The 22,437-nt window shown below is 37.3% G+C and overlaps 1 protein-coding gene across 8 annotated transcripts in view; it reads right to left on the bottom strand.

The window, feature by feature from the left end:
- Window positions 1-2,537: 2,537 nt before the first annotated feature.
- Window positions 2,538-22,437, bottom strand: part of ZNF280D (zinc finger protein 280D) — an 80,923-nt gene continuing 61,023 nt past the window's right edge. For 6 of the 8 annotated variants that reach the window (XM_073303774.2, XM_073303773.2, XM_073303777.2 and 3 more), the window contains 6 exons: window positions 21,436-21,498; window positions 20,676-20,794; window positions 17,932-17,968; window positions 13,107-13,152; window positions 10,064-10,119; window positions 2,538-4,025 (listed from right to left, as the gene is read on the bottom strand). In XM_073303774.2, the coding sequence (XP_073159875.2) occupies window positions 3,386-4,025; window positions 10,064-10,119; window positions 13,107-13,152; window positions 17,932-17,968; window positions 20,676-20,794; window positions 21,436-21,498 (961 nt within the window). In that variant the 3' untranslated portion in view covers window positions 2,538-3,385. Of the gene's footprint in view, window positions 4,026-6,839; window positions 6,915-10,063; window positions 10,120-13,106; window positions 13,153-17,931; window positions 17,969-20,675; window positions 20,795-21,435; window positions 21,499-22,437 lie in introns of all 8 variants that reach the window. The other 2 variants (XM_073303780.2, XM_073303781.2) reach the window with 2 other exon arrangements.

Here is a 22,437-nt window from a genome sequence, read left to right as displayed (position 1 = left end):
ATAACAAATTAACTGCCCCACAGAAAAATTCCAAATACATTATGGAATTTTATCTCCCCAAGTCAGTATTTTTAAGTTATTGAAAAGCCAACACATGCTACTACTGCTGGAGAAAGTTAAACTCTATGTCACTCTTTTCTCCTGATAGAAGTACTATAGTACAGTACTTGCCATTCACATGAAGCTCTCAGGGTATCCCTCAGTTGCCCATTGACAAAAAGTGCTTTGATTGTTTTGCAAGGACATAGAAATTTCTTTCCCCTCTTGTAACCCTCAAGTTTCCCCTCAAGTAACCCTCTTGGTTACTGTTCCAATGTTAAATATTTGTTTTTCCTTAGATGAGTATTACCTTCTATACACAAATGGATTCTCCACAGGGATGGAAATACTGTGTAAGCCATATATACAATATTTTCATGTTAATATCTTTGAGTACATATATATTTTTCTCCAAATAACTCAGGTCTTTTCAATATGACAATTTTGTTTCCTCTTCTTTTCATAGACGTCAATTTATTTTTCCAAATTCCTGTAATTTAAATCAAACTTTTGTAGACAAATTTATCTTAAGTAAGTCCAATAATAAAAAACAAGCATGATAGCTAGCTAATTAAAGATAGTGGTATCACAATATACCAACTAATAAACTTTTCCAACAGCAAAGTTTATCAGGGTTTCAACTTAAAGTCATACCATTTGCATGAAGCAGACAAAAACAAAAACAATTAAATTCTCTAATTGGATTGTCTGCTCATGGTTTTCTATACTGTGAATAAGCTCAGGCTCCCCTTCAGTAACAAACATATCAAGCCTTTTGGTTGATTGACTTCCCCACTGCTCCTTTTTTGGGGATGCTCTGTTTACTTTAGGCTGTTCGTGGAAAAACTACTATCACCATCAAACACTCACCATGGGTCTGTTTTGCACAGTTCCACTGTTTCTTCATAGTCTTTAACAGCAGCAGTTATAACAAGATATAACAAGTCCACAGTATAGAGAATTGCCTTTCCAGATATTTTATTATTAAAAATATATATATATATACACACACACACACACAGAATTACCAAACTCTCACAAAGTTTATTGTAAGAACATAAGAACGACCCTAATGGGTCCAGCTAGCTCAGCATTCTATCTTCTGACCGTAGCCAATGCCAGATGCCCCAGAGGGAATGAATAGAACAGATAATCATCAAGTGATCCATCCCCTGTAGACCCATTCCCAGCTTCTGGCAAAACAAAGGTAGGGACACAATCCCTGACCATCCTGGCTAATAGCCATTGATGGTCTCATCTTCCATGAATATATCTAGTTCTTTTTTGAACCCTGTTATGTTCTTGACCTTCACAACATTCTCTGGGAAAGAGTTCCACAGATTGACTGTGTGCTGTGGGAAGAAATACTTCCGTATCGCGAGTCTTGTAATATTTGGTGTTTTTCTTGAAGCTCCAGATATTGGAATCATCCAATTAAGTGAGGCCCTCAGCTTTCATTAAAAATAGTTTCTAGTACTTATGGTTGATGAAAAAAAACTTGAAAATGTAGACCCCAAACACTCCAAGAACAGAAAGGCAAGCAAAAACAACTCAACATTTATTATTCGTCAAAATCATGATTAAGTCTCATGTTTTTTGGAGTCTGGTGCACGATTTTGGAATGCTGGAGATTGACAGTACTGTTTATATTTAAGTAGCACCAAGAGAACTTGATAATCTAAGCTAGCATCCTTACTTGTGAGTTGGCTGGTCTTGAGCTTCTTCAGTCACAGCAAGACTATTGTTCCTAACTGAGAGATTAACAAGGCCCAGGCTGCTAAACCAATGTATTATTTAAACCCTTGCCATTCCCGGCTAATACCACATTGTCAGGCAATGGAATTTCCTCACAGGGACCAGTTTGGGTAGTGTTGACCCAGCAGAGTTCCTGTTCAAACTTCCAAGTAGCAGCATATCCTGTTCCAGTATATTGAAACAGGAATAATGTGTATGTATAGGCACTTGGTCATTAAATTTCAAAACAATTAAAATATTTCTCAACTCACTAATTTTGAGATGAAATCAAAGAAGAACAGATGATAGCTTTTGGAATCTGCAACTAAATGTTTAAAGAAACTGAAAGGCTTTGTACAAACAAATTAATTACCTGGAAAGTAAAATTATTCACAAAGACAAATATTGTTGCAAATATTTACTCAAAAAAGTAATATTTACAGCAGTGTTTTAATAGCTATTCAAAACATTTAACAGTCATTAAAAACAAAACTGAAAGAGTCAAATGCACATAGTAAAGGATTCAAATGGAGCATTTTAATGAAGTTTTGTTAATATTTCAAAGCAAGCTACTGTTAATCATATTATGCATTCCTATACCTAGCTGCTAACTACATAGCAAACCCCTCCCCCCCAAAAACAAAAAAACCCACCCCAAAATCATTTCAGCAGCCATCTTCTTGTATATAAGTTAGACTACAAAAAGTCCTAAAATCATATTATACATCTCTGCTTTATATGCCCTTGAGTCTTTTTTGTAACAGTTAGCAAGCAGCAGCTACAAAATGGCAGAATACATGCCTGTCTGTTTCCAGTTCATTTTTTAAAAACAGTTTCTGCATTAAACCGTACTTTGGTTTCATTTGAAGACCATTCATATGGGTCTATCACTAATAAAAAATTAAAACAACTGTAATGGTCTAACAGCTACAGTACTTTGAGCAGTATTGCCCTACTTTATACAACTAGTACGTCAGGTAAATCTGCACAGCTTGCACACTGAGAAATCTCACACATATGTATATATATTGTAATTTCCACTTTCACTGAAAGTTTAAGGTAAGCTTACAACCTGGCAAGATTACACCTGTACAGAGGTGCATAGATTCATTTAGTTCTGTTTACATGCTTTGACAGACAGGAATGTGACATCAAATCCAAAGTAGGTTTCTATTTATCCAAACTGTCAGTAGGCGAATGCACCATTGTTGTGAGCATGCTCTATTTCAGCAGTCGATTTACTTAATCCTTGTGATTCTAAGATTTCCACATGGAGACTATCTTCACACACAATAATCTCAATCTTTTCCTCTTGAGTAACAAACCACTTTATTGTAGGCAAAATCGTGAAAATGAATTTTTTTCCATTTTCAAGTGCCAGACTAGTAAGACATATCCTCTTCCTATCTCTTGAAGATATATGCCAATGTGCTATTCTTTGTAATATTTTGTTACTAAACTGCTTTCTTCATATACAACATCTACCCTTTTATTTTTCTATCTTAATACTCTGAATCAGCATCAATAAGCATACCCATCACGAATGGTCCATGGTGTTCTTACCATAATTTATACAGCATACTACTTTATACTGAATAAAGTTAGTTTAATTTCAGCTTGCTTCATTCTCATCTGTCTGGTTTACAGTTGTCTCCATTCTGCTAGGACCGCTTCCTTTAGGAATGTCATCTGTTTGTTCAGAAACTAGTTCAGCTTTCTTTGATGAAGGTGCAACATTACCTTTTTGAAGGATCTCAGTAGCTTCATGCTCAAGTACCTCTGATGGAGTCAAAGGCTCCAAATGAATACTGCCTTGCTCGCTAATGTCAGAACTAACAGATTCAGGTTCATCTCTTTTTCTCAAAAACTGCTCAAAACTAACATCTTCACCCAATGTCAGTTTTAAGTCCTTAGTGTTCAAAGCTGCAAGCCTAGTTTCATCCAAGCTACCTTCTTTAGTCTGGTCATTCAAGATAGCATTTTCTGACCTTTGGCAAATTTTCAACTCAGTTTCATTACAAATGTGTTTTTTTTGTTTCTCCTCTATGACTTGATCATTATTATCTGAAACACAGCATACTGCTGTTTCACATGACGAGTTTCTTGAATAGTTGTCTTGGAGTACTAGACTGGAGTCATTTTCCATATTTGATGATGTACTTTCCTCACTCTTTTCAACTGATGAGCCATTGTTAGTTGGATTTCCATTGCATTCTTTTTTTGTTTCCTCTGAAGAGTCATTTGCTTGTTTGCTGGAAAAAAAATATCCACTTATTTCTCAGCCATCATAAAAAAATGTTTTAACATATGGGTCTACTCTGCAAAGTGACTAAAAATGTCACTGTAGAATTCCATACTTGTCATCTCTTACTGACCTTCATATCAAGTAGAAAGTGCCCCCACAACTGCTAGCCCTGCAAACCCAGGCTCGCATCTAACAGCTGAGTTCTTTCCTTCCTTCAAATCATCGCCAGTAATAAAGATCTTTCAGGCCAAATTAGGCCCTTAGCTATACCTGTGCAACACAACGTTTTTTCAAATTATACCCTCAGTGACACCTATCATCACATAATCTAAACTGGACTGATGCAGGTATAACTGATTGGAATTTAGTAAATAATTCTGTAGATGATGCAAAAGAAATAGAATCCAGTTCACTCCATTTTAGTCTGATTGGCTCTGCAGTGTTAATAGGAATACAAAGCAATAAAAACTTGTTTTTGTCATTAAAGTAGGTGCTTTGAATTCACACAGGGAGCAGACCTACTGACCAGAAAAGGTGGCATTTTTACATCACTTTTCACAGTAAAACTTCTTTTAATTCAAAATATAAGGTACTGAATTATCTAAGCCAAGTCAAGGAAAACCTTTCCATAGAAGTCTGTTTAGCTATTGATGCTAAAGGGACAATACTGGAACAAGAACAAATGGATATAAACTGGTCACAAACTAATTCAGGATGGGAATTAAAAGACGGTTTTTAACCATCAGACATTCTGGAACAGCTTCCAATAGGAAAGTGGGGGCAAGCAACTAAATTAGTTTTAAGAGAACAGGACAAATTTATGAATGCTATTGTACAATAGGGTTGCTTGTGATCGGGGGGTGGGGGGAGCAGGGATGAACAGCTGCAGGGTTCACTTCTGGTTTACGCGTTATGATCCTAAAAGTTCATGCTTCAGGGTTTCAGCCAGCCACTAGCAGGGGCCATGAAGGTATTCCCTCTCAAAGTATTCTGGGAGGTTTTGCGTTTTTTTTCTTGTCTCCTTCCTCTGAAGTATCAGGAATGGCTGCTGATGGAAATGGAACATTGGGTGAGGTGGGCCTGGGCTTTAAGGTGGCACCAAGCATTATCTTTGTCTGGTGCTCGGATGGCTGATTCTTGCTCATATGCTCAGGGTCTAACTGATCGCCATACGTAGGGTTGGGATGGAATTTCCTGCCCAAGACAGATCAGCAATGATCTTGGGTTTTTTTCACTTTCCTCTGCAGAGTGAGAGTGTGGGTAACTTGCCAGACCTCTTGCCAGGATTATCTGGGTATATCTCATTTAATCATTTCCCTGCCATTGCAGGGGCCTCAACCATTGGTGCACCTTGACTGCCCCTATTCTCTGCTTGGAGCACATAATATTTTAGTCTCTTATGGGTCTTATTTAGGCTCATTATTTAGGCTTATTTATGGGCTCATTTCCATTGTTGGGTTTAATGTGTGAGTGCTAGATGGTGTTGGTGGCCTGTGGTATACAGGAGGATAGAACAGATGATCTAGTGGTCCCTTCTGTCCTTAAAACTCTAGGACTCCATAATAAAATCCAAGCCATAACATAGGAAAGTGTTATTTACAAAGTAGATATTGGCTGCACCTTGTATTATTGTATCTTTTTTAAAAATCACATGCACTGCTCTAAAATAGCCAGGGAAATCAATATTCCCCAAATAAAAACGGAATTGCATACTTAGAATTCAACACATACATACAAACCTCTCAAATACTCAGAGAAGATGAGATTTTTTTTTTTTTTTTTTTTTAAAGTCTAATCCCTAAATTTATCTGGTCATATTTTTGGTTCTGATAGTTGATGATTCAAGTAGGGGACAGTTCTGATCATTGCTTCCCATTTGTTATAGGAACACCAACATACATCATATACTTGCAGAGAGGGAATTCTGGTCTCCATTAAGAGGTTTAGTTTGCTGAAAAAGTTTTATTTAATTCCTAGCACCCCAAAAGAAAACTAAAATCTGAAAAAAGCCCAGACTGCCAGAAACTTTGAATGTGATGGACAGATTAAAAAGGAAGATGAAGGAACTACCGTTAGACTATTTTCAAGCTTAATTTGTATTTAAAAGGCTACCATTCATTACTCCCAATTTAGCTTTTAAAAATCTAAAACTTAAATTGAAAACAATTCCTAAACTCTGATATATAGCCATGAGATGTGTGAGGGAGAATAAGAGGGATTTTTGGGGGGTGTGGGGTGAGAAGGGGATTCTGGTTAAAAGCTGCAGAATTATTCTAGCCCAGGTATTACTTATTTCAAAACTGAGAAGTTGCTCTGCTTCCAAGTTTTACTTTCACTTAAGAAGCTAAACCAAGAATATTTATTAAAAAAACAAAAGCAAAGTGAACTTTCTTGTGCAGGATATAAAACTGATAAGAATTCAGCAACCAAAAGATATTTATCCAGACACTAGAAGCAGCAGAGCCAATTGTTACATAAGCAACCCGACACTGCCATACCAATGTGTTTCACTCATACTCTGGAGGGATTCATTCAAGGGCTAAGAAGCCACCCATTAAAACCCTTCTTCTACTGAAATTGCCAATTAAGGTTAAATTTATATTTCATTTTATTAAAATGCACCGTAACATGTTTAAATCTCTACATAAAACATTAACATACAATTTTTGCTTCTTGTTTAAGAGTCTTCAAGGAAAGGACCTTCTCCCAAAACAAATTCCTACCCCACCCCAACTCTTCAAGGAAAGATTTGAGAAAAGAGGTTTGCATGAGCTAGTGGATGCAACATGTTCCAGAGTTAAGGACTCTGCATTCACAATACCATATCATCTGTATCTTGATGCTTAAAATCTAGGGTTTCTTAGCATGATTGCTCCAGTTGACCTTGACCACGCTGCTGGAACAAGGAAAGAAAGATGGTCTCAGATAATCAAGACTTAAGTCATGTACAGGTTTACAGATTGAAGTCAATCCTATAATTGTATTCACAAGTTAAATGAAAGCTATGACAGTTCCTGGGGAAATGGTGTAATATATTTGCTATAGCTAATACTGCCTAACAAGCTAGCACCCTCATTCTGGACCAGCTATAGCTACAAAGTGATGAAAAAAGATGCTCCATACTGATCCACCTGGGATTCCAAGAGCACACAGGAGCAGAAGAACATGTCCAAAGTGAGAACCTCTTAAAATGTGAATATACCCTCAATAAATGGGCAAGAACCATCATCCCAAGCCCTTAAAAACTCACATATCCCTCAAGCATCAAATTCTCCACCTTTTCCAGACTGAACCCCTATGAATTTGCTTTCATCCAAGCTCAATTTTGGCCAGGCACTGGAAGGCAGACTATGCATCACTTAATACTGATGAAGAAATAGATACAGCTGTGTGCCATCAGCACACTGACAAATTTATATATCTTACCACTACTTTATTTATACATGTTGAATTGAAAGGTGTAAGATTAAAAATAATTTTGCAAATTCACTCAAAAAGACGTCTTGCAGCAAAGAAATTTAGTTACCCAAAACAAATGGTGACCTCTCAGATAAAAAGGCATTCAATGCCTCTAAACCAATACCATTTACCCCGATCAAGGACTGTAGATGAGTCAAGAAAACCCAGTGATTTGTGACAAATTAAGACATCGAGTCAAAAATACTATTTGGTATTGAGAAATAAATATGCAATTTGTTGGTAAGGCTGTGGCTGAAAAAGAGTAGCTTTCTGTCTGATATTTCAGGGAATGAAACACCAACACACTCCTGTGAAATATTCCTGTAAACTAACTATTTTGACAAATGGGCATGTAAAGAAACATCTAACTGTAGATGTGAGGAAAAAAGAGGAAAAACTGCAATTTTCCAGAGAGAAGGAAGGTTTTGAGTAAATACAGTTAGCCAGCTGGCTACCGTACAATGAAAATAAGTATTCACTTCCTGGAGTTGTATGCTTGCATAACCATTCATGTCAAGATGAGAATACCAAGAACACAGTATGGTAATGAGCAAGCTGACACGTGGCCCTAAAGTAGCCAGTCTTGACAGTAAAGGAATCCAAAATCAGGGGCTGACATAAGTTAAAGAGACACTGAGAATATAAGACTAACAGCTTAGAGAAATAGAGTTATAGAACTCTAGAAATTTGAAGTGTTGTTGCTGTTATTTTTTTAAATCTCTCTTGTAATTTTAAGGATTTGGCTCTAGCTAGGGGAGACGAGGGAATCAACTCTACATATACTTGCTTTTTGAAACATTTATGAGTTCATTTGATCTTCTCTTTGTTTTATTTAGGACATTTGGGGATTTTTGATTTTCTGGGAAGATTCCTATAGTCTGTCCCAAGGAAAGGTAAACAACCCTCTTGTTTGAGAGAAGAGATATAACAAGGGAATGGGTTTTATGGTCATGCTTGAGTTCTCACTCAAAAGCCCGACAATGGAGCCAGGAGCGATTGGCTGGATTGTGAAACATGGGAAAAGACTAGACCATTGATGAGTCTGAGAGAACAAGGTGACTTGAGCAATGGTATCAAGGGCTGCTGATGAAACTAAAAAGGATCAATATGGAGTCAATATGGACCACTGCCAATTGCCAGGAGGATACTGTCTACAAACAAAACTAGTCAATGCTATGTTATATATTGGCCTAAAATCAAACAGTTCAACAAAATTTGGAGGATTAAAAAATTATTGATACCAGAGGTGCCTTGTCCCAGTTTTCAATATTTTAAAAATCTACTACCATAGTGGTGGTTTTCATCATCATGTTGAGATCTGTGCACTAGGAACTAGACTGAAACAATCAACTCATTTCCTCTAGGCCACTGAACTATTTTCAGACTTGAATAGCTGTGTCATTACAAAGCAGAAATTTGCAACAAATACAAATAGGGAGGCAGGGAGAAGCTACTAAATATGATACACAATTGTCTACGGTACCAAGATTAGAATGATTTACTACTGTCCTGGGCTGGATTTGAACCAGTGATCTAGCAAAGGAGAGACTTTGTAGTCATTGCTAAACCTGAGCCATTCAGTTCCCATTATTAAGCAAGCATTTTAAGTGAAAGTAAAATGTCAGAGTATCAGACATACCTCAGAAGTGGTCTCTGGTATGACCAGAGGAGGGAAAAGCAAGAGAGAACATTTTATGGGTGGAAATGTAACTGTCAGGCTTTTGTATTAAGCTTACAGTACATACAGTCTTTAAAAAAAAAGACATTACATATGTGTATCAATGTAGAATAATATAATGAAGGTAGAAATTTGTGGCATACAACTTTTAAGGACTACTTCAGGACCATGGTTTTGTAAATTAATAACTGTAATAGGCCACTTCAGGATGATAATTTTGGTGTAATAATTCACATTTTATACAAATTGAACTTTTCCAACAACCTTTTGCCCAAAACAAAATGTACATTATTTCACAACTCATGCCAAATTTTACTGATTCACGGATTTCTATGCAACCAGTCTGAATTAATGTTAGCAATATGTGTGTATTGCTGTATGTTACAATTAATTACCCAACAAGTTCACATATATTGCTTTACAAAAAATCTTCAAATTTTGAAGAGTATCTTTTCACAAGTGTGAAAATATGTTTTTCAGAAGCCATACCAATGTTTTTAAAAACATTTACTTAATTACAGTGCATGTTCCCCAATTTTACCCCTCTATTTTTCTCCTGAAAATACCTTTACTATCCATATTAATTAACATAATAAATAATCCTTCTTTTCAGTATTTTGTACGTCTTTTGGTGCAATTATTTTTTGAATGTTGACTGTATGTTTACAAATATTAAGACTTTAAAACTTGTAACAAATACACAAATTTTGGAGCCCAACAGCCCAAGTTCCATGTCTTGTTGAGGAAATACACACCTGCTATTTAAAAATTACTTTCTACCATGAAAAAATTAACAGTATACAAATACTAGTCAAAATATTTTCTCCCAATTACCTGAGAAACAACACAGCACATGTGTTATTTTACCTACTTGAATTTCAAGAGATGCAGCTGTTCCTTATATTTACCTTTCAAAAGCTGATGTTTCTGTTTTTCCTTCAGGCAAACTAGGTCTTGAATTTTTCTGTAATAATTAATGATATTTTTTTATTTTACAGCCATGACCAACTGATTATACTGCAATGCAGCAGAAAGAATTTTACACTGCTATTTCCCCAGATCCGCAAGTTAGTAGGGATCCAGTAGATAGCTTGGTACAGACACTTGCAACCAGTCTTCCAAGTTAAGAAAAAGTAGATCACATTTTAGCACACGTTTCTGTGACCCTTATTCATATAAGTAGACCCACTCACACCTCACTTGAGTAGGGTCTGCAGAACTGAGTCCCCACAGTTGTTCATTTGGAGGAAGAATATCAGGACTGAACTACAGATTTGTTGACATCAGTGGAAACAAAAGTGAAGTTAATGCAATTTAAAGTATTACACAGGACTTCCTGGACAGTATCTATTGGAGATGTATTAGATAAGGAAGACTGACATACAAATTTGTCTCAGAAAAAACTGTAAGGCTCTGGTTGTAAGTGCTTAGTGTGGTAACTTTATAGGAGAACAAATTGTCCATGATCATATCTTAATAGGATAAGGGATTTTTCAGCACTGGAAGGCACAATAAAAACGAGCTAATTCTTTCATGTATAAAATAACTAATTGTAAAAAAGTAAAAAAAGAGTGCTCCAATGATGGTATTTCGAAATGGCCAAAGTAGTTTAATAAAAGTATCTGCCATAATGCAGACCCATAAGCCCATGCAAAGCCCCATTGAGGTCAATGAAGGGTCAGGGCCTAAAATGATAAAATTAGGCAATTTAATTCATAATGGTCACTGTTCAAAATTATAAATGGATTTTGAATTTAAAATGAAAAATTGTTAATGTGTAATGTTCAGAAAAGTATCCTAAATTTCTATTATTTGTATTGAGATTTTTTTTAGTCAAATCATTTTTTCTTTTTTGTTTTTGTATTGTATACTACTTATATCTATATTTTGCAGTGTAACATACAGTACATATGGGGATCTGTTTACTCTGCTACAGTGAGACCAAATTCTACAGCAAACATCTTCAAATTCCATGGCTGTTCTAAATAGCCTTCATTCTGATCCCTTCACTCATATAAAAAAACAAAACAAAACCACACAATGATGGCTCATACTCACTGACCTAAAATTATTTCCAACAAAGATTATCTTCAACTATGGATTTTTCACTATGTCCTGTAGGTGACTTGGCTCCACTCTCCATGCCTCGGATCCCATGATGATGTACAGCTGGCCTGCTACAGAACCTCCTTCCCCACCCATGCCTACCTAGAAAGGGGTGAGCTTATAGATAACTTCCGCAACTCATCTCTCTATAATGTTCTCAAGGCAACCTAACTGGCCAGCCTATGCTTTTGGTTCCCCCAGATACAGGCTGTAAATTAGACTCCAGCTCTGGTCTCTGACCCAGTTATCTAATATTATCAAACAGAGCAGAAAGCATGCACTATCACCCAGTTAACTCCTCCTGACAGGGAAAAACTAGAGAGCAAAATACAGCTGCAGTCAGATCCAGGCAGAGCAGGTATATGGAACAAAATGTCGAGCACCTGGCTGCAGCAAAATTTAAAACATTTCATGCCACTGGGGAAAAATAACCAATTACACAGCTATAGAATCAGAATCCAAGAGGCCCTGACGAAGCTGAAGGGGCAGGTCATATTTCTGAGGGCTGCTTCAGGATCCCTGCAAACCTCAAAGAAATGGTCTGCACTTTGTTCATTTTTTCAGTGTAATGCATCTTCTGCAATCTTCACCTGGAAGTTGAAGCTAGACAATCAGACTGGAAATAAGGTGCAAATTTTTAACAGTGAAGGTAACCACTGGAACAATTAACCAAGGGTCATGGTGGATTCTCCATCACTGGCACTTTTAAAATCTAGAACAGATGTTTTTCTAAAAATATATGCTCTATGAATTAATTTGGGGAAGTTCTATGGCCTGTACTATCCAGGAGGTCAGACTAGATGATCACAGAGGTCCATTCTGGCATTGGAATCTATGAAAAAAATCATAAGGGCTAGAAATTTAATTTTTTTTTTTAATGAAAGCAGAGGTCCTAGAGCACATTTCTGCAGGGCAATTGGGTGAATTCCACAGCAAATTCCACGCTGCTGAATCCTGGAATACATGAGGCCCCATTATACACATGTAAAATACATTCTTAATATTCTGTATCAACAATATTTAATGAAAACATACAAAGAAAAAACTGGAGAACCTTAAGAGAGGCACATTTCTGTCCCCAAACCCAGTATATCCACTACGGTTCTGCAGGAAACAAGTGTTAATTATAAACCGGGTCTGTGCCAGATCCTAGGCCTTTCCCTCCACCCACTGGCAGAGTGGGGTTTCCGTAACTGCAGATTCTCTTTTCTGAAGAGTCTCAACAAGATAGACAGGAGAACAATGTCCATTATTCCACCAAGTATGCCCATTACTCTGCAAATCCCAACCCACAGGAGAAAGTTCTGCAGGGTGTTAAGGGAGTGAGAGTGGGTGGAATGAGAATCTATATGTGATAGACTCCAACTACCCCCTTCCACACAGAGCAGGGGAGATATGTGAGCAGATCTGAGAAAAGCAGTCTAGACTAGCAAAGGAATGATTGAAGTTTATTTGTTGTTGTTGTTTTTAAACAACATTTTTAGTTTTAACTATGACAAAGAGTGCAATTTTTTTTTTAAAAAGTCACTTTCTCACTTCCATTAAGTCTATGCAGTATACATAGGGCAACTAACAATGGCTTCATTAGATTGGCATTTCAGTCCAATCAGTATTTGAATGCCAACTGGAAGTTTCTAGATATAGCAAATTTAAAGGACATTGAGTAGAGGGACATTTTAGTTATGTCATTTGAAAACAGATGACAATGCAGGACAAGGCTTGATTCTTCAAAACAAATGCATCTCCTGGACATACTAGTCTTATTATACAGCAGTACGTACATATGTATTTAAGTAGCATCTTCCCAGTTGGTTAACCATTATAGACATTATAATAAAATATTACCTCAGACTTTGAAATCTCCACCAGAGAGAGAGAAGTTGCCTTTAACCTAGTGAATAATGAATTAAGATTCAGAGTTTTCATACTGTACTATTAATATTAAAAATAAAGATGAAAATAGGACAAATATTATACTTACAGTAAGAAAAATACCATAGCAACTTGAAATTTATTTTTATTGTTCAAATGGATCTGAGCTGGCTTAAAATCTATTTCATATTTTAACATCTCAAAACATTTATTGTATACACGTAGTAAGTTGTACACAAATTTGTTTCGTGTGACCCTTTCCCATTTATTTCATTGATGGAAAAAAGGAAAGTAATAATCTCACAAAACTTCAAGAAATACTGTTCTGCTAATAGTTGCTGTAAGTCTATTTGATGATAGATGATGCATCTTTCCCACAAATCAGTCAACCTCTCAAACTATGACCGAATCACTGTTTTAACCAAATAAATTCCTAAGATTTATATATAAAAGTAGCTATATTTTACAAAGTTAGAACATGTTTCTCTTATACAGCTACACAGTGAAATTAAACAGAAACATTCCTACAACAAAACTGTTGCGTATGTCTTTCTTAAATTGTATAATTTATTGCATCCAATAGCTAAGAATAAAGGGTTTTTTTGGAATGTTGTAAAATGTTGAAATTGACCTTCAACTATCACTTAGAGGATAGTCTTCCCCAAAAATATCTTCACAAGTACAATCCATACATTAGACAGCTATAAATTATTTAAATTTATTGACTTCTAAAACCACATTAATTAAACAGCTTATCACAACATCACCCTGATTGATTTTCTGTGCTTATATGAGAAAATGCTACTGCAGAGATAGCAAGTAGTACATATGTCCGACAAAACCTTGTTAAGTCATCAGTTTTAATATAAAATCTAACCTTTCAAAGGCTTTTTGTTTTAGAAATTGCTTGTGGCTATATCTTCTTTGTTGATGCTGCATTAAAGTCAATTTTAATCAGCTGACATATGGTGCTGTTTCTATCAGACCCAAGTAGTAATGTTATTAATCATGAATTAAATTATTCATGACCTCAGTGAGGCTTAATGACTGCTTCCACAATGTGCAATATAACTTGCATAAGAAACAGTAATTTAAATTTTATGAAAAACAGATAACACCAGAACTAAGCCTAATGTCATCCAGCCTAATTGCTGTTCTACTATTGACTAATCCAAGAAAAAACAATGTTAATAAACACCATTTCAATAATCTTTAAACATTCTCTATGGACATATCATAAAACTTATGTTTATTAATAACACCACCTTGGTAAGTATTAATAATGACTTTGCTAGTGTTATGTAGACCCATTTATGATTATTTATTACATCCTGATTTATGATATAGAATGATATATATATTCAATGGGACCAAAGATCATACTGTTTTTTGTAGCACTTAGCATTATATTAATGTAAAACTAATTAACAATGAGAAAAACAGAGTAAATCAAGTGTTAAGATTGTGTACAATAAATGACGCACTAAAACCACTCTTTTCAGTTAGGGAATTTGAATACTCTGAAGTATTTAATCGTGAGTAAGAACACCAATAAAAAATGAAGTGGCATCCACTTAGGAAGGAACAATCAGTTGCACACACAAAAAATGGGAAGTGACTGCCTAGAAAGGAGTACTGCAGAAAGGGATCTGGAGGTTAAAGTGGATCACAAGCTAAATACCAGTCAACAGTGTAAAGAAAAAAACTGTTGCAAAAAAGAAACATCATTCTAGGATGTATTAGCAGGAGTGTTGTAAGCAAGACACGAGAAGTAATTCTTCCGCTCTACTTCACACTGATTAGGTCTCAACTGGAAGATTGTGTCCAGTTCTGCACACCACATTTCAGGAAAGATGTGGACAAACTGGAGAAAGTCCAGAGAAGAGCAACAAAAATGATTAAAGGTATAGAAAACATAACCTATGAGGGAAGATTGAAAAAGCTGGGTTTGTTTAATCTGGAGAAGAGAAGATAGAGGGGATATGATAACAGTTTTCAAGTACATAAAAGGCTGCCACAAGGACGAGGGAGATCAGTTGTTCTTGTTAATCTCTGAAGATAGGACAAGAAGCAATGGGCTTAAATTGCAGCAAAAACGCTTTGGGATGGATATTAGGAAAAACTTCCTGTCAGGATAGTTAAACACTGGAATAAATTGCTTAGGGAGGTTAAAAATCTCCAATGATGGAGATTCTATAAGAGCAGCTTAGACAAACACCTGTCAAGGATGGTCTAGATTAGTGGTTCTCAAAGCTGGTCCGCCGCTTGTTTAGGGAAAGCCCCCGGAGGGCCGGACTGGTTTATTTACTCGCCGCGTCTGCAGGTCCGGCCGATCGCGGCTCCCACTGGCTGCGGTTTGCCGCTCCAGGCCAATGGGGGCTGCAGAAAGGGCGGCCAGCACGCCCCTTGGCCCACGCCACTTCCCGCAGCCCTCATTGGCCTGGACTGGCAAACCGCGGCCACTGGGAGCCGCGATCGGCCGAACCTGCAGACGCGGCTGGTAAACAAACCGGTCCGGCCCGCCGGGGGCTTTCCCTGTACAAGCGGCAGACCGGATTTGAGAACCACTGGTCTAGCTAATACTTAGTCCTGCCATGAGTGGAGGGTACTGGACGAGATGAACTCTTGAGGTCCCTTCCAGTCTGATGATTTTATAATATTAAAGATTTCATCCATGAACACTAAACAAGAAACCTAAAGAAAATACTACTATGTGATGTTTCCAATCATTTGAAGAAATGTATCAATCTTAAATCTTTTAGGGCCAAATTCACAAGTATGTTCTGACAGCTTTAAGCCATTCTCCTGAAAAACTCATGAAGAAGCGTTCTCTTCAAAATGGTGACTACCTCACTGTTCCCAACTGAAGAGAAGCCCAGCTCCCCCACTAGGAATATGGCAGTTTCCTGTGCTGTCAAGAGGTAAATAGGAGCACTGCGAGGAGCAACTCAGTGCAGATACAGGCCTATAGCCCGAGTCACACTGAGAACAACAGGAGATGATGGCTAGTTTGAGAGATAACTGTTCTTTGTGGACTTCTCTTAAGATTAACAGTGGTTGAAGAATAAACAAGAAACTTTCAGTTATACCCAGCAGCAAAGAATGGCCACTAATTCTAAAAAGAAAAAATTCTTCAAATGAAGCCTAGTCGTAAGATTCTACTGAGTTTTAACTATATGGGAAATTTGAAGAGTCTGTGTTATTTCTTATTAAGATCATCAGGCATTACAAAAACAGTTTTGCCAACACGATGCAAAATTTCTTAAAGGTCCCATTTTAAAATTAATTTAACTCAAACTAATTAACAGATTTATTTATAAATCCTCAGAACTTTCTTTACTCAAGAAGTGGTATAATTTGGGGGAGGGTGTGCTGTAATTTTCATACATAACAAAAAGAGTAATCCCTTCTTTCAGTGCAAAACTTAACTTAATCTTAACTGTAGTATCTCTATAACATACTACAGATATTGAAATACACCTCTCTCATTGCAAAAAGTACACACACACACAGGAAATATATGCTATAACTGAATTTTAGTTTTATTTTGTATTTGAAAACCTATAAAAAAATCTATTTATTGTGATTATTTCTAGAAACAGGAAATGAGCATCATACCCTAGCAGAGCATGGGAATTTAAAAAAAAAAAAAAAAACAAATGTAGACAGCCTCGTGTATACCAAATTACACTCAAACAAAGCCAGCCACTTTGATCACAGAAGTGTCACGTCTCACACACACTGGTTCTGCAGACTAGTGTCTACACTACTCAGGGTGTCCAACTATTGGCCAGCTTCCAGAAGGTTGGCGTGCATATTAGTAGTATTATAGGAGCTTTAGTGATGGCGCTGTTAAACAATAATAGAACAACAGAATAATAATAGAACAATAAAAGAATACCATGTTAGTTCATGTAAGTTCAACTTTCATGATAAAGAGATTGCACTACAGTACTTGTATGAGGTGAATTGAAAAATACTATTTCTTTTGTTCATAATGTTTACAGTGCAAATATTTGGAATAAAAAATAATATAAAGTGAGCACTGTACACATTCTATTCTGGGTTGTAATAGAAATCAATATATTTGAAAATGTAGAAAAACATCCAAAAATATTTAATACATTTCAATTGGTATTCTATTGTTTAACAGTGCGATTAACCATGATTAATTTTTTTAATCGCAATTAGTTTTTTGAGTTAATCACGTGAGTTAACTGCAATTAATCGACAGCCCTAAAAAAAGTAAATTTTTTTCTTTGCACATCATCTAAGAAAACTAGTGACAAAAGCACACACCTTTATCATATAAATTACCTCGGATTCATTCTAAATGTCATAACTAAATCCTCATTTGTTTAGTTCAGATAAAACCACAATCTTCACTGTAACCCAACAAAGAACATTAAAGATTCATTAAACAGTGTTAATATTAAAAATGGGTTGAAGCAGTGTTCAGATTCAGATTAGTTTAGGCTTCAGTTCAGGATGGATCAGTGCCAAAATCTCTCAGATAATCTAACAATTTTTGCAAAATTGGACAAAAATCTTGAAAGTAGTATTAATTAGAGATTTTGTCTAAGGCCAAACCATACCTGGATAATAGGTCCTCTCCAGTTAGGATACAATCCAGAACTAAAACTATGAAGACAAGCAGAAAGCTAAGAATATTTATCCACGCGCCTCAAATACGATGAAATTCGAAGGAGCTCATATTCATAGTGCAACTTTTGACCATATCTAATTAATACAAATTAAGTTAACTACATTTTAGATGTTAACAAATATAAAAACTTACTCAGAAATGTGTTCAGCAGCTGGGCAACCTAGGGAAACTGGAATTAAAAATAAAGGATTAATTCTGTATTAAAAAATACACCTTGAAATATCATCATTAAAGATCATCCATTTCATCCTTACCCATAACAATTTTACATTCAACAACACCACTTTGCCAAGCCCTGGGTACTAGGGTAGCTCCCCAATATTACAACCTCTTCATGAGCCATCTTGAAGAAGAATTTCTGGACAAATGTACCACAAAACCAGTGATATACAGGATTTGAAATATATCAGTGATATTTCATCCTCTGGACAGATGACCTAAACTCCCTCACTGATTTCCCATCCATTAAACTCTAAAACACTTCCACACTAGCATCAACATCCTGGACACCATGATCAGCTTCAACATTGGAACCCTACAGACAATTTATAAAAAAAAACAAACCTGGATCACCCACACTACTTTCATAGATCCAGTAACCACCTCAAACACACCAAGATATCGGTTATTGACAGCCAGGCACTCAAATACCACAGAATAGGATAGAAAAAAGACTGGGACATACACCTTAACACACTTAAAAACAGCTTCACCAAACAAGGACACTCCACCAGAGAATGGGCCATCCAAATACCCAAAGAGAACCTGCTTCAATACAGAAATAACCCATCCTGCCCTGCTCGACTGCACACCCCTAGTTGTCACCTAGCACCCTCACTGGAGCTCATTATGGGGTATCATCAAACAATTTCAACCCATACTAGATGGGGATGACATTCTGGAAGAAATCTTCCCGAATTCCCTCATCTGACCTTCAAACAATGCCCCCAACCTCTCCAAGCTCATTGTCAGAAGCAAGCTCCCCAGAGACCAGGACATACTAACTCCAAGCAGCACCAGACCCTGCCAGAACACCACCACAAAATTTATAAACATATCCCCATTGCTAAGATGATCAACACCTCCCACAACACACCTTTCCAGATCAATTGGTCCTACACATGTCGTACCTCATCCAGTGCACAAAATGCCCAACAATAGCGACATGGGTGAAAGCAGACAATCACTACATTCTCGAGTGAACTCACACAGAAAAATGATAAAACAAAAACACCGTTTAACTTGTGAGTAAACACTTTTCACAAAATAATCTCTCTATAGCTGACCTCAGCCCTCATCCACAAAGTACTCCTAGGGGAATTCTGCACCACTGCACATGCTCAGAATTTATGTCCCCTGCAGATTTCTTTGCTTCCCCGCAGAAAAATGACTTTCTGACAGGGAAGCAAAGGGAAGCTACAAGAGCAGTCATGCGACTCTCCCCAGCAGTATGTTTTGGGGGCTCAGGGCAGCCAGGAGAGAGGTAAATCACAACAGGGCAAAAGGCGGGACTGGGGAAGACCTGCCTAGTGGCTCCTACCATGCATCAGGCTCTGCTGCTAGTCCCGGCTGGGCTGGGCTGGGGAGGACAGGACTTCCTCTTCCCTTGCACAGCATCCATGGCCGGGTCAAACCCATCCCCAGATTTCTCTCCCAGCTGAAGGAAGCTCTGCAAACTCTCCTCTCCATCTCCCATCACTCCTCAGCTGCAGGGGGAGAGATCCCTGAAAAGGGAGCTGCTCCCCCATCTGCCCAACCCCTGTGCATCCAGATCCCCTCATACTCAGACCCTCCTGCCAAGCCTCAACTTGCCCTACCCGATGAGTCCCACTCCCCCTGCACCTGGACCACCCCACCTAGCCCCAACTGGACCCCTCACACCCAGACCCCGCCCCCTCCACTGAGCCCAACCACCTTCACCTGGACACCCTGCAAAGTCCCATTACCATTGCATCCAGAAACCCCCAACAAGCCCCTGTGCATCCAGATCCCCCCTGCACCTAGATCCCCCACTGACCCGCCTGCACCCAGATTGCCCCACACAGAACCCTTTCGATCCACACCTGGATCCCCCCCACACTTGGATCCTGCTTTGCTGAGTCTGCCCGCCCACACCTAGTGCACCTAGCACAGAGGGCAGGGTCACAGGGTGTTTCTGGGGCACGTCTGGTCCTTGCACTGTGTCAGGGTTGGGCGCAGCCCCACTGCTGAGTCTGTGTCTCTTGGAGAGCTGCACTGTGATCTCCCACCTCTGTGCCAGTGGCCTGTGCTCCCCAATGCCATGCTTGAGCCTCCACATTTATTTGAAAAATAAAATGTGCAGAATTTTTAAATATTGTGTGCAGAATTTTTATTTTTTTGGCACAGAATGCACTCAGGAGTAACAAAGGAAACCTGCACAACAGGCTTCAAAAGATGAGCCTTGGAGCTTAAATTCATAACTTTGCTAAATATTAAAAATCATGGACTGAAGGAAGGCATTGGCTTTATTGCTTATTACAACAATCTATAACCCACTAACCACGCCCCCATTTCCCTCCATTACTGGAAAGGTGTTAATGGACCACTTCACCTTGAACAATACATATTTCAAGGGAGTAACTACTTACGCTAAACAATCTGTTCCACCTTGTATTTAGCTGTGACACTCTGAATACATTTCAAAGACCTGAAGAAGAGTTATGTGTAAGCTTGAATGCTTGTCATTGTCACCAACAGAAGCTGGTCCAATACAAGATATAATTTCACCCAATTTATGAAAGATTAGCATTCATTTTGGAATGTAACTGCACAAGAACCACCAATAATGTGGTAGATTAAAATATTATATTATTAATATTCAATAAATAAAGATAAAATACACTACATGTACTTACCATTCTCTATAATAACTTGACAAGCATGAGTATGTCTTTCACTCAAATGTGTGGCCATCTTATCTAAGCCAGAAACATCAGTTAGGAAATCACAATTAAGACACACGACAGTAACACCCCTAAAAAGGAGAAAAAAAAAAAGGGTAAAAAGAGTAGGTAGTACAAGGCTATGAAAGATTTGCTTCTACTTGTGGCATATAAAGTTTGAGACTGTGCAGATCCCATGAAAATACAATGTACATGTATGTAATGTTTATGTAAATCAACATTATCTTTCTGTGCACTTAAGTATTTATTATTTGCATTAAGGTAGTATGTAGGACCTCTAGTCATATACCAGGACCCCACTGTGCTAAGCACTGTACAAACATAATAAAAAGAAAGTGCCATTATTAGCACTTTTATTTGAGCATTCCAAGCATTATAGATAGCAGGTGCGTGAGAGGAAGTTCTTCTCTTGAAAATTTGGCAGGGATGGGGAATAAGGGTGGAAGAGACATGTAGACAGTTGCTTTATTTATCTGCAGCTACATTAAACATTATTAGTTCTCCCACAAGAAGCTTCACTTCCCCTGCATAAACATTTTCACTTCCATGTTACTTCCAATTTGTGGCAACCCACAAGATCAAGAGTTCCAAAGTTTGAACCTCAAATACAGGTCTTATATCTAATATTAACTAAGCGACTAGACAGGTATAAGAGTGTATATTAAAGAGAGAATGAAACAAAGAATAATTTGCAACTGGAAATAAGAGTTACCTTAGTTCTTCTGAATGCTTCTTATAGATCCAAAATCTTTTACTTGGACGAGCACTATGAAAGCTACAGAGAAGGAAATATAATTTTAGCTATTTTTCTATATAGAGGGCAGGTCTTTTTGAGTATAGTATTCCACATAACTATACCGTAAATGGTACTGCAAGTTGCCTGTTGTAAGACATGAAAATAAAGGACTTTTATTGTCTGTCCATGTACTGTTCTAAAGTAGTAAATTTGGTACATAAAGAGTTCACAGGTTCATGCATCTCACTCCCTGTTCAAAATACTGAAATACTACACCAAAATCTTTAAAACATCACTCAGGATTAGACTACCAGTTAAATAAGTATGTCTTTATCCTTTACAAGGTATCCGTTTAGAAAACTTTTAAGTACTTTCTGAGGAATGTGGTTTTTGGACAAAAACATTTCAGTCATGATTAGCTGAAGTACTATGAAGTTTAATTTTCAAGATACAATCACTATCATAATATGGCAATAGCATAGCGCTGTCTTTGAATAAGTAGTTTGAATTTTTGTGTTTGCACATAAACAAGTAGTAAGTCATTTGTAAAAATAGATAAAACAGACTAAGAATATATTCTGAACTTCTAAAGGTTTAACTATTATCTTCATGTTTTACAGTAATTAAAATAAGCTATATATTTGTTACCAGTGTCAGTATTCCAGTTTGCTCTGGCTCCGCTATGGTTTGGAAACAAGGCATCATTTATGGACTATACTCAACAGGCTTAAACAACAGCTTAATAAATGTGCATATGAGATCTCTCTTAATATATAAGACAGACTAAAGCCACAAGATAGCTATACAGCTGCTGGCTGCTAGCATAGAAGGTTCTCCTATTAACTAACTAGAAACCAGCGAGTTTGTAATATGATACATCACTTCATCCAGAAACTCAAATGGACACTGACACCACTACATGTCTGTGTGTGTAAATGGGCACAGGCATCTCTACATACATACACGCAAAATGCTGAA

This window comes from Lepidochelys kempii, chromosome 10 (genome assembly GCF_965140285.1).
Source record: "Lepidochelys kempii isolate rLepKem1 chromosome 10, rLepKem1.hap1, whole genome shotgun sequence".
In the NCBI taxonomy this organism is placed as follows: Eukaryota; Metazoa; Chordata; order Testudines; family Cheloniidae; genus Lepidochelys; species Lepidochelys kempii.
The sequence above is the reverse complement of the archived record's forward strand: the minus strand, read 5'-3'. Positions and strand labels throughout refer to the sequence as shown.